General features: G+C 40.3%; 1 protein-coding gene across 2 annotated transcripts in view; it reads left to right on the top strand.

The window, feature by feature from the left end:
- Positions 1-15234, top strand: part of LOC138205798 (leucine-rich repeat transmembrane neuronal protein 4) — a 107137-nt gene extending 91903 nt beyond the window's left edge. Inside the window, exon 3 of one of the 2 annotated variants that reach the window (XR_011178905.1) lies at positions 9489-9578. Coding sequence is in view for 1 of the 2 variants with exons in the window: in XM_069162060.1 (XP_069018161.1) it covers positions 9489-9812 (324 nt within the window). In the remaining variant the exon portion in view is untranslated. Of the gene's footprint in view, positions 1-9488 lie in introns of both variants that reach the window. The other variant, XM_069162060.1, reaches the window with a different exon arrangement.
- The last annotated feature ends 372 nt before the right edge of the window (positions 15235-15606 follow it).

The raw sequence follows: 15606 nt of genomic DNA on the forward strand, positions 1-15606 counted from the left end.
TTAAATGAAACAAACAAACAAACGATCAACTCTATTTAATGTATTATTTATTTGTATAGATACTAAATACTTTGTAGACAATAATGTATTTACATTTTAAATACAACAATCTTCATCCAGCACTTCCTTATGTGTGATTGGTGATTGATTTTTTTCTGTATTTATTTTTTTGGAGAATAGTCACAACATTTAAACATAATTATCTTTCTAATATGATTGTAAATTAAATATCTTTGGGTGTTTTACTGTTGGTCAAACAAAACCAGCTATTATTGAAGTCACCAAGTCACACTAGGCTGTAACCATTTTTTTTGTCATCTTAAAAGGTAAAGGAACATTCGAGAAAATGATTAACAATGATGATAATCGGTAGTTGCAGCCCTAAGCTGTGCTGAGAGGAGTGAGACTGAAACAAATAACAAGTGAGCACAGACTGTACAATGCAATATTTCTGTCTCATTTCCATTGTTCCAGAGATACTCAGCCCTCCGCCTTCATTAGTTGTTGTAAATTGCGTATTGTGCTCGATGTGTGCGTGTGTGTGTCGGTGAAAGCAAACCAGGCTGAGGAACGTGTTGAGCATTAAGTAACATTTCATGGCCCATTTGCTGTGGTCTGCAGAAGCCCCGTTACTGTACATACCGTAGAGTGGGAGGAGGCTGTGATGAGCCGACAGTGGGCACTCATCGGTGCGTGAAGGGGCCCGCAATCCCGCTCTCTCCTTTGCTGTTTTTCTCCCAGTTTTCTCCCTCACTTTTCTCCCTCTAAACCAGCTTTCTGATTGGTGCTGTGCATGTTTTTGTCAGCGTGTCTATCTCTGTGTGTGTGTATGGTGTCGGAGACCTGTAATCAAGAGTCACTGCTCATAAAGAGACCTCCAGTCATTAAGGAATTAGTAGGAGGCTAACGGCTTGTTTAGAGAATCAATTAGTTTAAAATGTGGACATGTGGGCTCATTTTCTCACACAGCTCCACGAGGGAATGTCAAGGTTGTATATTCTCCCTCTGAAGTCCACTGACCCTTTATGACTCTAAAGCTAATATATGGTATTGGGGGGCCTCTTTAGTCCCAGGCAATGGGTGTTGATCGTATAGACAGTAGAACAGCAGTTAAAGCATTTCTAGCTCCAGTAATGTTACTTATTTCATAGAAAATGCGCCTTGAACTTTTATCCTCTTGGTCATAGCCGTTGTGATCCTTAGCGTGATATTTGAGGTAAAAACAAAGAGGATGCAATTTGGAACGAGTGCTACACTTAATGTTACACTTCTTCTTAATGCATCTTCTTAATCTTCTTTCTTTTGCAAATTGCAACCTGGCAGAGCACTCGCGCCACCAGCTCTTTCGACTGCTCAGTAGATGTGATATATCTTCTGCTGCTGATTGTAGGTCAGAACAGCCAAAGTATGACCAGGTGTAGTCCGACATCCTGGTATTTTTGACATGCTGCTTTTCAATTTTTTTTTCTCTTTACTTTCAGTACGGACTGCAGTCACCCTTTCAAAGTATGTGCTGTTGTATGCACTGTGCTTGCAATTGGGACATACTGCATCATAAAAATGCAACTTGAATCTGCAATCTGTAGCACGACATTTAAAGTAAAAGGGAAAAAAAATGCAATTTGGAATGAGGACACTTCCTTTGCCTTTTCTCCTACTTCCTTACGAAAATTGAAATTGGACAGAGCATTAGCGCCACCAACTGTCTCGGCGCCTCAGTCGATGTGACAAATCATTTGCTGCGACGAATTATGGGTCTGAACAGACAGAGAAGAATGCTCCCCTGCAAAATACGACCAGATGTTTTAGAAAATCCTGGTATTTTTGGCATACTTCATTTCACATACTATGTATTTGGACATACTAAATATTTTTCGGGCATACTAAATAGTATGGTAGTATGGGTGTTGGAACAGTGAATGTAACTGTAAAAAGCCAACTTACAAATGATGTAACAACAAATCACCAACAGGATGTGCTCGTTGCTTACCTACATCGTGCAGCTTAATTCAATCCTGTTTAAGCAAACTATAGTTTATCATAAGTAAGAAAGAAGTGTATATATATATATAAAAATAATAAATAAATAATTGAGGTTTTTTTTTCATGCGTCCTTCCATTAAGTTAATTACCACAGATGTTAACGCTACTAATATGCACTACTCAGTGCACAGGAGTATATTGCACTTATACACAAAGGCAGACACACACATACTTACACATGCAGCTGGGAAGTCTTCCTCTCGGGATGTGCTGTCTGAAAACAAACTGATGGTGTTTAGCTTCACACCTCCTCAGACACGTCCATGCACACTGCTCCGCTGAAAACCTGACTGGTGGGCTCCATGTCATTGACGCCCGCCTAGCAACATCTGTGCCGACTACCCCCGCATGCAAGAGCAGCATACATTTGAAAGGCAACACTCACCCACACAGCGACACATAGTCACAGCCACAAGCGCACATGGTCTTGCACTTGCAAGGTGACGTGATAATGGTTTATTGTTTAAATTAATAGAGGGCTTTTAGGGTTAATCTGCTGGGTTATTGTTTCAGTCACTTTGTTCAAAACATAATAAACAGCTGAACCTGCAGACCTGCTAATGCATATGCACACATGCTGTATGCACAGATTTACACACCTTGCATATTAACACGATGACATTTTGCAAGCTGCAGTTTTTCAGAATGTTAATTGACAATTTTTTTCCCCGCTTAACTGTGGAAATCTGAGAATAAGGTGCTGACAAAGCCACAGAACAATAGTGTTTTTATTTTTGGGGGGGTTATATTGTTTTCATGTTAATACATACCACTACTACTATTGCAACTATAGCCCCTACTACCACTACTGCCAGCCATCCAACAGTAAGAGTAGAATTGGATTGGAGCCAATGTGGTGAGAGTAGTAAAACATGATAACTGTACTGACTCATTATTCCAATCTTCACCATGTGAACAATGTACAACAATGACTCTGTGATCACATAGTCATTTAGCAGTTGTTATGGGGGAAATGTAATATTATTCTCATCTGCAATAAAACAGAACTGTAGGACATGGTTACACTGAAACAGCTCCAGTATAAACACTTAACTTCTACATCAAATATGCATCCCAGCCAGCTTTAAAATAAATGGACCAAAATTAATCATGGTAATACAGTACATCTCTAGACTTCTACAAAGAGGACAAGAGGGATAAGGAATAGACAAAGAAAAGAGTAGTTAAACTGCTATTTCCAGTAACTTGGCCGTGGTTTGTTTCAGTAATTCCCCAAAATAAACTGTGAGCCTTGTTTCTTTTTACTTAATAACAAAATAGAGACAGATGCACACATGAAAACAAGAAAAACAAGCAACAACAATACAAAGCATTACAGGGAATATTGTGCAATATTCATAAAGGAGGACAAAAAAATAATTCCTCACTCAAATTGACACAAAAACTAACAACTCCCAAAATAATTCATTGATTTACAAAAATGAAAAACATAAAAGGGTATAAGAAAAGTAAAGCCAAAGCAAACATTTTAGTGGGAGTCTTTTGCACCTCCTCTTCACTTTGTTATACTTCTGTGAGCCACAATACAGTGACTTGAGAGGATCAAAGTGTTTGACTGGGAAAGCGGCAGACTTTTGAACTGTAATGCTCCTAAAGCCCGGGGAGGCATTAGCATTGTGTGCCTGTGGCACTGTTACTGCCTCCTTAGCTGCTCATAAAAGCATGAATGCAAAAAGAAACAAGACTTCTAAGAGGCACTGGAATGCTGTAAAAATGAATTTATGGGATTTGGAGGCTTTTTTTTGTTTTGTTTTTTAAATTCACTGATGACTCCTCTAGCAAATTAGAGCTGTTGTGAAAAAGTAACATAGAAACCTACAGTGGGCTTAGGCTTACAGAGATAAAGATCTACTGAGAGGCAGGGTGCCAGTCATTGTCAGTGGAAACGCATGCAGGTAATGGTGGCGGAGATCCAAAGTTGCAAAAATCCATCCAGCAGTGCACCATGGGGAATTGAGAACGTTTTTTTTTTGTTTTTTTTTCTTTATGCCAATACCTTCTGACAGGTAGAAGCTGCAGACTACAATATACAATGAAGGGGGCACCTCCACCAACTAAGTATCTCAGCATAGAGTATCTGCCCCCCTTCTATGGAGACATCAAACCTCGTAGCAGTGGTCTATGGTGTATTGCGGTTTCAAAGCAACTTCAAATAATTTCCAATTTCACCGTGACCGTTCAATGGGATGCCAGCTGTCCATGATGTAACCCAAATGTCACCATAGATGGACAGAAATTATGAAAAATGTTTTGTGCACCAAAACCCTTCATCATCCTTCTATGTCTTCTCATAAGTAAGATAATTGCCAGTGCCTGGTTCTGTCTTAAATTGAAATACATTATTCATAAATGCCGGGCTGATTGTTTTGCCTTTTAAATGTCCTGGTACTTTTGTGCTATACCAGACACATGGTGATGCGACCTGTCCTACACGCTGTGTCTTTGCTGTACGGTGGCCCTGCAGTTAAAAAAAAACACATGCAAATCAACAAAATAGGCAAACTGAAAAAACATGGAAAGCAGAATAGAATTTAGAAATAAAATGCTACATGATGACAAAACACATTGAAATACATCACAAATACACGCAAAGACTGAAAACACAGTAAAATACAGGACCATGCTGCAAATGTAGAAAACAACTAAATACAGAAACATGCTGCAAATGCACCACAGTTCATGTGTGGAAAGCCAGAATCTGGGATCAGGACCAGTCCCATATCCAATATAGCTATTTTCTGTTTAAGTAATACTGCAGTATATGTAGCAAAGTAAAGAAAAAAAAACATTTGTTAAGCATCATAAATTGTTATACTTTATCTACTCTGTCTTTATGCCCCTTCAGTAGGAACATAATTGGGCACCCATTCAGAGTTGAACATTTAAATTATGTGCTTAGGTCTCAACAAGCCGAGAAGCTACTGACTAGTGAGTGAGGCAGTCTGCTTCCTTTTATCAAACCATGAAACTACAACATGGTTTACAGCAATTTAGTACAAAAACAAACAAAAAAAAAAAGATACGTATCAAAACTGCCAACTGCATACACGACTGTTGTTCTCAGAAAAGCTGTACTTCCCAGTTGTGTACCGTTAAGATGCTGAAATCTGAATAGAATGAGCTGGCATACGAGTGAGAAGCTTTTCAGGTTAATATGGCACAACACAAAACACCAACTACTAATAATTTATCCTGACAAACTCATGTTTTGCTGCATGTAATTTAGATTAAAAGTACCATTTCTGTAGAAATTTTGGACCAACAGTGAAATGACGAATTCATTATTTAATAAATTGTCATTTTCCAGTTGTAATTTAATGTGATTTGTTTTCATACAGGGCTCTAACTGTTTTTTTTTTTTAACTTTATACAAAAACATATGATAGCTGTTTACCTATCAGGCAGAAAAGGATGTCAACATTGGATAAAGGGTCAAACGAGCCCGGATCAGAAGTTAAATGATTAGGATGTATCACAAAGAATTGGTTTTGTGATGTTTTCAAATTGTGAAAAAAAAAAGAGCTTGAACTTATCCACAGTGGTGGTGATTAAGCCTTATCTTTACACTATTTAGTCCCACCCAAAGCACATATTTGGAGAACATTTAGAAAGTAAACTGAAGTGTCTACTTTGTATTTTTCTAAGTCTGACCAGATGTTATTCATTTACATATTTGGCTGTCAACAGACTGAGTGTGAGGAATTACTAATTTCCTAATGCTGAGAGGCACAAAGAAAAGCTGATAGCATTCCTAATGAGCGAGATAAATCTCACAACTATGGCCGGCGAAATGAAATAGCACCTTTTGTTTACAGAGGCTGGTGTGAGGAGCATTGTAGGGCAATGACTTTGACTTTAACAAGAGTGAGGCTGTTTGATATTTAAGAATGTTTCAAATCCAGTGCTGTCTTTAGGTAGAAACATGCTCTGTGTCTGTCATCGAACTTGTATATTAACTGCATCTGTTGCCTTTTTCTCTCTACGTCTGACTGATTTAGTCTTTTTAGCTTCTCTTTTTTCTGTTGAATATTCTCACAGACAGGCATCCATGTACAAATACGCACACACACTCACACATATTCTGCACAAGACCAGATTTATGCCCTAAAAATTTGATAGAATCCACTGAAACGGTTAGGAGTTAATATTGCTTAATTAATTCATTGGCCATGGGCAGGGAGCAGTAAGCAGAGCTGAGGTGGACTGAGGTGTGTGACGGGAGATGAGGTGGTGGTGGTGGTGGTGGTGGTGGTGTAACGGGGTTGGTGAAGGGTTTAAACTGAAAGGGGAATGAGGGGAGTAATCCACTGAGTGCCTATAATGTAATGAGTCAGCCTCGCTTAATGGAGTACATTTGAGGAAGAAGGAGTTATAGAAAGTTGGCAGGGTGGTGCTTCTGTAGGTGCACAGAAGTGGTTGAAAGAAAGGCTGGGTGTGGGACTGAAAGGTGTTTAGTGAAAATATACCATGCTACATTATCTCCAGACCAGATGAACATGCACTCCGACACTTTTCTAATGTGAATCCACAGCTACAACTTTGTGCAGTGGCTGAAATCTAAAGCTGCATCATAAAAACGTGTTACAGTACAGCTCAAGGCTACAAATAAAACTTAAAAAAAAAAAAAAAACAGAGCTGGTGTTAATGCTCGCAGAGTGGCTTTATCTTAGCCCCATAGTTCAGGGTAATTCCTGAACTGCCAAGTTGCATTCGCCCAGACTGTTTCCATTTGACTTTGAAATATATGCTTACACACACACACACACACACACACACACACACACACACACACACACACACACACACACACACACACACACACACACACACACACACACACACTTTATTCCCCCTTCTCTTCCAGCATATATCTGCATTTCATTGACACAGTCGGTCGTCTTTTAAAACATCCTGTCCTGAATTCTGTTACCTCAAATATGATTTCTGTTATCAAAATTTCTTTATATGACAAGTTTAATAAAATTAGCCACAATTATATGAGAGACGCAGTTTTTTAACTGATTGTACAAATGACCTTCTTATTGTGAAATTGACTTTGTTTTTTTGGAACGACCATTAGACTGTCAGTTGCTTTCTGTTTATACCTGTTTCCCTTCCACTTCCAGTTAAAGGGTCAGTATGCCCAAATTAGCTCACTGTCATCTGGCATAACCGAGCAGTTGGTTTTGATTTTAGGTGCCAGTTGTTTCGAGGTACCTGCATCTGAAATGTCTGTTGCCAAGCATTCTCTTTGGGACTATTTTTTTTTTGTGTGAAATGTCTGCCTACTATGTATGTGGTCACCAGACCATTTCCAGTCGGATGTTTTGAGTTTGCTTTCGAGAAGAACAAATGAAATAGAATCCATATGCATCGGATGGGACTGATATCACACCCTTTAGAAGTAGAGCTATACATGTATTAGTGCTTAAAAGCAATACTGCATGCATGGCTACATTTCACGAGGAGTAAGGTTCAAATTTTAGAGTGTCTCTCCTCTAAATGACATTTTTGTCAAGCACTGGTTAAGATCTCATTCTCAAGATCTGGTCCCGATCACTGACTAACGTTAAAAATAGCACATCAAGGATGTGCAAGGAAAGCCGGTACGGTTGTGACACTTGCTCCGCTTCCAACGCCTCCTCAGGAGTCAGGGGTTGTATTATTCATGTTTTCCGTGTTGGTGTCATATCGGTGCGCTCCTGCAGTTGTTGTGTGCCTCTTGTCGCCTGCGTTTGCGGATCTGATTATCTGTCTCTCTGCCAGGCTGCGGTGTTTAATCCAGGTCAGCTGCCGTCTTCACCGTGCTGTTTTCAAGGCCTGTTAGGAATCACTTAATTGGCGAATAAGTGTGTGATTTAAAGTTAGGGAGACAGAGTGTCGTGGTAGTCTCATCTGTTTGTTTGGCACGGTGTGGATGTCTGCGGAGGAAACACGAGACCAGACACATGGCCAGATGTGATGAGTGCTCCTGGCTGTTGACACAAGTGACATGGCGCCGGAGAGAGCGCCAGCTTATGTGCTCCAACACTTGCACCAAAGGTTGTGCACGTCAAGCATCTGCGGTTTGTGTGTCATTCGTACAAACACACCCGCCCATCCATACATGCAGATGCACTCCTTCTTTACAGTACAAGTCATGGGCAGGAGAAGTGCTGTGCTTTTTTACAGATGTGAGAAACATCCTCCGTTGAAGCCAGCTTCAACAATATGTTCTTCGCAGCACACATTTCGAAGGATCTTTGCAAGCAGACTTCTTTTTTTTTTTATTACATTTTTTTTGGGGTAAGTGGAGGCTCAGGTGGTCACCATGTGAGGATGATTACAGAACCAGCAATGAGCTGCCAAACTAACTGAGCTGTAAGCTTTGGAATCACAAAGGCACAATGAAATGTGGTATGACAAAATTAACTGCAATGGGAAAATGAAACATCATTTGAAAGTATGTAATGAATATTCATATTAATGTTTCAGAAAACAGCTGTGGCTGTTCTAGCTGGAGTATACAGAGGGCTAGTTTGTTGCTCTTGTTTTTTTTTAGGGACCTTGGTGAACAACAACAACAACAATTGGAGCGAAATAGTCCCAAGGAGAGCTCTTAGCAAGTTGTATTAGTACTGGCTATCAGGACATTCTTTCTGGATAGACATGTTGTAACTCTGCTTTTCAAATGTAATTTTTTTAATATCCTGAAATTTGATACCATAAAAACAAAAACATCTAAAATGGTCAGTAAAACCGATTTATTAGCACATTTGCATTAAATATTGAAAATTTGTCGGGAGAAATCTCCTACGCAAAATATTGGGGTAGCTTAACTGTTCCCTAACTTTTGACAACATTTTGCTGCACAATCATTTCGTACATTTACTCACTGCAAGAGAAACTTCTTAACTCTACTCATATGAGCAGGAAAAAACACTTTTTTCATGTGTGAGGATATAAATGTTTCTTAAAGAATCTGTTCTCCCTCACACAAAAAAAACCAAATGAGTTCCTGTGTTTTCCACACTGGCCACATGTTGTATGACACGTTTACCACATGTTACCACATATAGTAACGTGGAGAAAATATATCCAAAAGTTTTCACATGGGAATCTACATGGGCTTTACACATTACACCGTTACAATTTTCCAACATCACATTTCCCTTGGGAAAAAAATACATATTTTACATGTGCACAAACACGTGATCACATGAGTTTCAGCACATGTGAAATGTCTATGTTTTTTCTTTAAGGACTGTGATATATCTGCAGTTTGCTGTAAACCTATATGTCTAATGTATTTTATCTCTCTCCTTTTGTTCCCTCTTCTCCTTCCTGTGTCTCTTCCACCCTTGTACAACCCTCCCCATGTGTCTTTCCCCCCCTTCCGTCACCCTGTCTGTCTGCTCCTCTTTGCTCTCTGTCTACCCAAACAGGTCCCCCACCAGATGGGTGCCCTGACCTTCTACCGCTATGAGCAGCCTATTGTAGACTACTGCCAGGCCCATCAACCCCTGCGGCTCAACATGGGCTATGAGGGACCCCCGCAGGGCCTGGAGGGCCTGGAGGATCTGGGACCATGCGATAGGGGCACTATACAGACAGTGGCACTGCCTGCCGTGCCCTCCGCTGCCAGCATAGGTGCCCCTGTGCCAGGGCCTCGCTCTCCTCCGCCACCCCTCAGACCCCCAACTGAGGGTCCCAGCAGCGGTCCGTTTCCTACTTTGGAGCGCACGGGCACACTCAAATTTGGACGCTAGCAGGCCTGGTTGTTCGAAGTGGGGCGAGGGCCTCTGATTCACAGCGACTTTAAAATGAAGGGGCAGGCGAGCTGGTTATTCAGTCGGGCCTTGTTTTTAAAACATGAGTATGAACTAGAGGACAACATTTTCAAATTACGTCTGGAGGGATTTGGCATCTGATACACACAGTCTCGCACACAGTAGGGTGAGCCATCCTCGCTGATCATTTTGATTTTATTTCCAAAGCACCTCAGAAAACCCCTTACTGCTGACTCATGGGAGGCAATTCAGCATATGACAGAAAAAAAAAAAAAAAAAAAAAGTATTTCTTTGTTTCCAAATCTGGTCTTTGCCATATCACATGTCAGCATCATAGGGCACCTGTTCACAGCAAGAGCAGTCAGCGTGCGCTGAGTCAGGAGTGAAAGGGAAAGTGCAATAAACACGAGTTCTCGATCACAAGAAGTGGGAGCAGGAACAGAAAAAAATATAAGAGTTGGAGGTAGACGTCATGTGAAGAGCAGGAGGCTTCTTACTGTGATTATTATTACAATTTCTACTCACAACTTTTTAATCCTTATTTCATGAAGACAAACAGTTACATAACGATTCTGTTTCTTTTGTTTCTTTGGATGTTGTATCTCGTTCTGAATTCCATAAATGTGCATGTTAAACCAAAGAGTTTACTAATAGTTTTTTTTCTTTAATGCACATAAGCTACTTTAGCGAAGAGGATTTTTTTTAAATGTCAGTTGTTCTACTAAACTAGCCTCTGCCAGTTTACACTCACAATTCCCACCAGATCCTCTGGTGATGTCAGATGAACTTGGATTATCCTCACAGATTCGCAAAGTAATCAAGCATTACATACAAGTTAGTGTAACTGAAATTTTAAGGAGATATTGATCATAATGATGTATCTCACCCGATCCTCCCATTGTTAGGTCAGTCGTTATCCATGATCTTATAGTGATGCTAACAACATCAACCACAGCAGCATAAATTGTATGTTATAGATTTATTAGACATACAGAGCCCTTTACACAGCAGAATAGCGAGTCACTGTATATGAGCATATCCCAGCTAAATGCTTCACTATGCTTTAAAAAGGCAATCATGGGGAATTTATGTGAAAATAAGTACATCTGAACGAAAAGCATTGTACATATTATTGAAGAGGTCCACTTTACTGAAGGTCAAACCACTCTCACTGCCCCAAACAGTCATTTGAAACATTGTTGAGTCGATGTTTGACTTTCATCACACTGGACTATTTGAAGAGCACCATCTTGCTGGGTTGGCAAAGCTCAGGCCATGTACTCCTGCCTCCCCTCCACCGCAGAGAGCGACGCTGCCTAGTGGGGGCATGTTGAACCAGCGCATTGACTTCTCTTTGACCTGCATATGAACCCACGGACTGTACTGGGAATATTGCCTGACATATCCTTTTTTTGTTCCAGAAAGCGTGCCTGCAGTACTGGACTTTATTGCACTCGGTAACCCTTCAGCCACCGTGTCAAGCACGGCTACTCATTGACTTATGGAGCTGTTGAGGACTTCAGATAAGGCTGTGATAGCCTGTCAAATATCATCTCCGGCTTAATCCAAGCAGTGCAACGGGTGTCGTTTTCTACATGTCAGTGGTCATCCCCCAGGGAGATGCTGGGTCCTCCCACAGAGCAACCGATTGATCCACAGATGAAACTGCGAGGGGCCAAAATTTCCCATGAAAGTGGGTGTATCCTCAAAATAGGAGAATAAATAGGGAATTATTTTTTTGTTTTTTGTTTTATTTTGTCTTTTTGGCTTGAAAACAAAAGAGACAGTTTTTGAGGTGTTCACAGATGATGTCAAGAAATTCTATAGGACTAATCAAAGGACAAAATCAAATAGAACTTATTTATCGTGTAAATAATGAGTCTTTAAAGAGGAAAAAAAAAAAAAAGTATGAACTTCACTTCTTCTGAAACACAAACTGCTTGTGAACAGAAGAGGAGCCTTATTCACTTTCCAGTGGGAATATATTACCAAGACGAGTCGGTGAGGAGGTTCCTACTGTTACGCTCTTGGTGTTTCAGTGATAAATATTTTTCTATCTGCTCCCGTCACTATTCTGCCATTCTATCATTAAACACCAATTATGTTACTGAGATCATCTCTCAAATCCAATAATTTTACTTGATCACATGAAGAGGGGAAGATTGGGAGCCCTGTTACCACGATGTACTTCAAGCGCCGAACCTCACAGAGATCAATATTTTCTGTTCTGACATGTTTTAGGAGCTCATCTCGCAGGTGGTGGTCGCATGATTTATTGTTAGTTACATCCCAATCTGCTCCTCTTGTTTGAGAATTTCAACACTATCTACCATTTCAAGGTCTACTCGGGGAGAAGAAGTGTGCTATTCTTTATACCAAGAGTTTAACTTGTGAAGGATGTTCTTTTTTAATGTGCCATTATTTTGTTAAATGTTTTACCAAAAACCAGACCCAAAACAAGTGACCCAAAAAGTCTTCATGGTATCAAGACGAAGAAGGGTAAAATCCCCTTCATGTACAGGACATTGCATAAAAAAGCAGTTGTTTCGCTCAGTACGGTTGCTTAATAGTGCTGGTGGAGTTTACTTTGTAATAGCAGCTGTACCAATGTCTTTATAATGGGAGCTCTCTCAATTCTATCCATGTATTGTCTTGCCTTGCTCTATATCACCCCTGATAACTCCTTGGCCTGAATTTCACGTCTGCCGCTTGGTGACTCGGGTGAACCTGTTTAATGATGTTCTATTTCTGTCCGCATGCTGATATTTTGGGAAACTATGCCCGGTTAGGGGGGAGCGCTGAACCGAAGACAAACAGAACGGGAGAAATCTGCTGTCTGGAGTGCCCTAGAACCAGCAGCACGTGTCATGGACATTGTTTGTTTTTTTAAGCAACTTGTTTGCTGATCCATCCCTGCCCTTGTCTCACCTAAAGTAGAATTCCCCGGCACTATAGGCTGTTAAACAGAGAGAGAGAAAGAGGCTTGTGTCGGGCGCTCCACTCACTCCAGGGACAGACTTTCCCTTTAATCGTCCCCTGCTGAAGCCCAGTACTCCAAATGTAGTAATTACGTCAGGTTTCAGAGCAGTGATAATGGTTCAATTCAGTCCGAACACAAAGATCAAAGCTACTTTGCCCTTCATGTGTAATTAGAAAAATGCTAATAAAATCTTTGTATGTTCACAATTAAATCAGCTACTAATAAACGATTGATTAATCATGACTACCTCCCTGATAAAATCAGATGTGTTCAGCGGAATGTTCGAATCCTGCTGCTAGTAATTATTTCGTCTTTTGTCCGTTTCTTTTTTGCCATCAGAGAGCTGGAAGCACAAGCGCTGCATGCTAATGATGCATGTTTGAGCTGAACTCCAGGACCGTCTGCGCTCGCCCCGCAACGCCAACAGGCTTTATTTTCTCTGCTGCTTTATTTGTTTATGGTTTTGTACACCCCAAGCTCCCCCCCCTCCCCCCATTCACTCTTAGAATTTGGGCTCAAGTCCCCACTGGGAACATTTCTTACTTTTTTTTTTTTTATTCTCCTCTTTTTCTTTTTTAGCTTTGGGTAGGGTGAATAAAGGTCTGAAGAATTGCAGTAAAAACTTGAATATTTCAGTATTTATGCACAGAGGAAGAGCTAAACGCACATCTCTAAGGGGAGAGGGAAAGTCGAGGAGGCCAGAAGGGGGAAGACAGAGATGTTGTATAATAGGAAGGATGTAGAGGACCAAATGGGTAAGCGAGAGGACATTATATTCTGTTACCATGACATCTTTGAGATATTTCTGAATGTCCCAGGCAGCTTTATTTCCACTGTAAGAAATGACACAAACCGCTTTGGCCAAGCTCCCAACACAAATCACACACATAAGTATGCTGTAGAGTCCCATATGGCACACAGATGAAACAAAAGGCATACTTGCATTGTCTGAACTGTATGTATTATGCATGCTTTCATATAAAAGATACACTTTATTTGAAAAGCAATTATAATTTACACTATTACCAAGAACCCACTTTGACTTGTCAGTCTTTAACAATAGAAACAATCACGCATAAATGTATGCATATAAAATAGAAAAGTAAAGAAAAGAAGAAAAAAAAAAACAAGCGACACACATGCCTTGATAAATGATATTAAAGTACTGCTGGTTGTGACGCTCCTATCCATTCCAGTTCACCCAAGGCCATCTGTGACGGTTCAGTAGGTTCTAATCCATTACCTGATAAATAGATTTCAAGAATTAATTCCAAGCCAGACGTGGATTTGCAGCTTTTCTTCATCTGCCATACATCTGTGTCTTGGCAGCAGGCAGTGCTGGGGCATGCCTATACAGCGCACAGTCGTGACTCTTTGCAGTCAGCACGTATACACATATGGATAGGTGGGCGAAGCAGGAAAAAAAAAAAAAAAAAAAAAGCTAATGCTCTTCATTTGCCACTTTCTCATTTGAGTTTTTGTTGTTGTTAGTGTGTCATTAGTGTATGTTTACAGACTGAAAAATGGTTAAAATTAATAACTTTGTCATGCAAAACAAAAAGAATGGAAGCGATGCCAGTGAGTTAGCTACCCTGCATGTGCCCAGATGGCCTGTGTGTGTGTGTGTGTGTGAGTGTGTGTGAGTGTGTGTGTATCTATAGCAGCACCTACTCCTCTACCTCCTCTGAACCAACGTCACCATTACTGATGTTCAGGCCAGCCCGGTCCCCATTGATTGTTATTGTTCCATGCTGTTTTACATTAGCAGGAAGTTTTTAACCTCTGATCCGCATTGTCCTGACTCTGTTTTTCTGCCATTGCTCATGTCAGAGGGGACACAGAAAGGGAAGGCATAATCATTAACCTCTGTCGGGGAAACACACATTTTCGTTTGTCTGACAAAGCCCGTTTACGGCTCTAATTGGATTTAATGAGAGCACCGAAAAAAAGGAAGGTTTTTATTTAAATGGCTGCATTCTTCTCCTGCGGTTGGCTTGAGAGTGCAGCGAGCATAGGGAACCTGACAGAAAGCAATATCAAAATTAGTCTTTGTTTCCTTGCAGGCTCAAGCACTTCCCCGATTTTTTGTTTTTGTGTTTTTTTGCTGCCTCTTAAATGCTTTCCACATAGACCACGGGATCCCCGCTGTCTCCTTCTCATCCATTTCCTACAGAGAGCATTGATTTCTGTAGGGTGTAAATATGCGCTGCATTGTTTTCTTTGGTAGTTGGTTTGTTGTTAATTTTAGTTTTTTTCTTATTTGGAATTTTTGTTCTTTTTACTGTATTCAGACCTAAAGCATTTTTGTGGAGACCTGGTCCAAGCGCAAAAATATGGCTCTTCTTTGAGTATATTATTGTCAGAAAATGTTTTGTAAAAATTTTGATGATGATATCAGAAATAAAACATCTAAAGATGGAAGTTGTGGTGGTTGGTTTATCTTGACATTTTGCATTTGAGCCGACAGTTAGGTGTTAACATTTTACATGTTAACACTTGTTTAATAGTTATGAGCAGCACTAAATCTGTAAACACGGTTATAATAGTACAATTCAATGTTTCCTGAGGAGTCCCTAATCTGCTTTCTGGAGGAGCAAGACTGGAAATCCTGAGTGGTAGGAGCCGGTGTTATGTTCTTTTATTGTTAATTGTGCAGTGTGCTCTATGTTTGTTTCTAGGTTCGCAAATAAGCACAGACAGAAAGTGAATCAAATACCTCTAGGACGAGGGTACTTTTAAGGGTAACAGCTTACAATAAAAGCTGGCGCTGTAAACACTGATGGTAAAATAAAT

The sequence above is a fragment of the Embiotoca jacksoni genome, unplaced genomic scaffold (genome assembly GCF_022577435.1).
Source record: "Embiotoca jacksoni isolate LCO1_2020_lvr unplaced genomic scaffold, fEmbJac1.0.p SCAF_10, whole genome shotgun sequence".
NCBI lineage: Eukaryota > Metazoa > Chordata > Actinopteri > Embiotocidae > Embiotoca > Embiotoca jacksoni.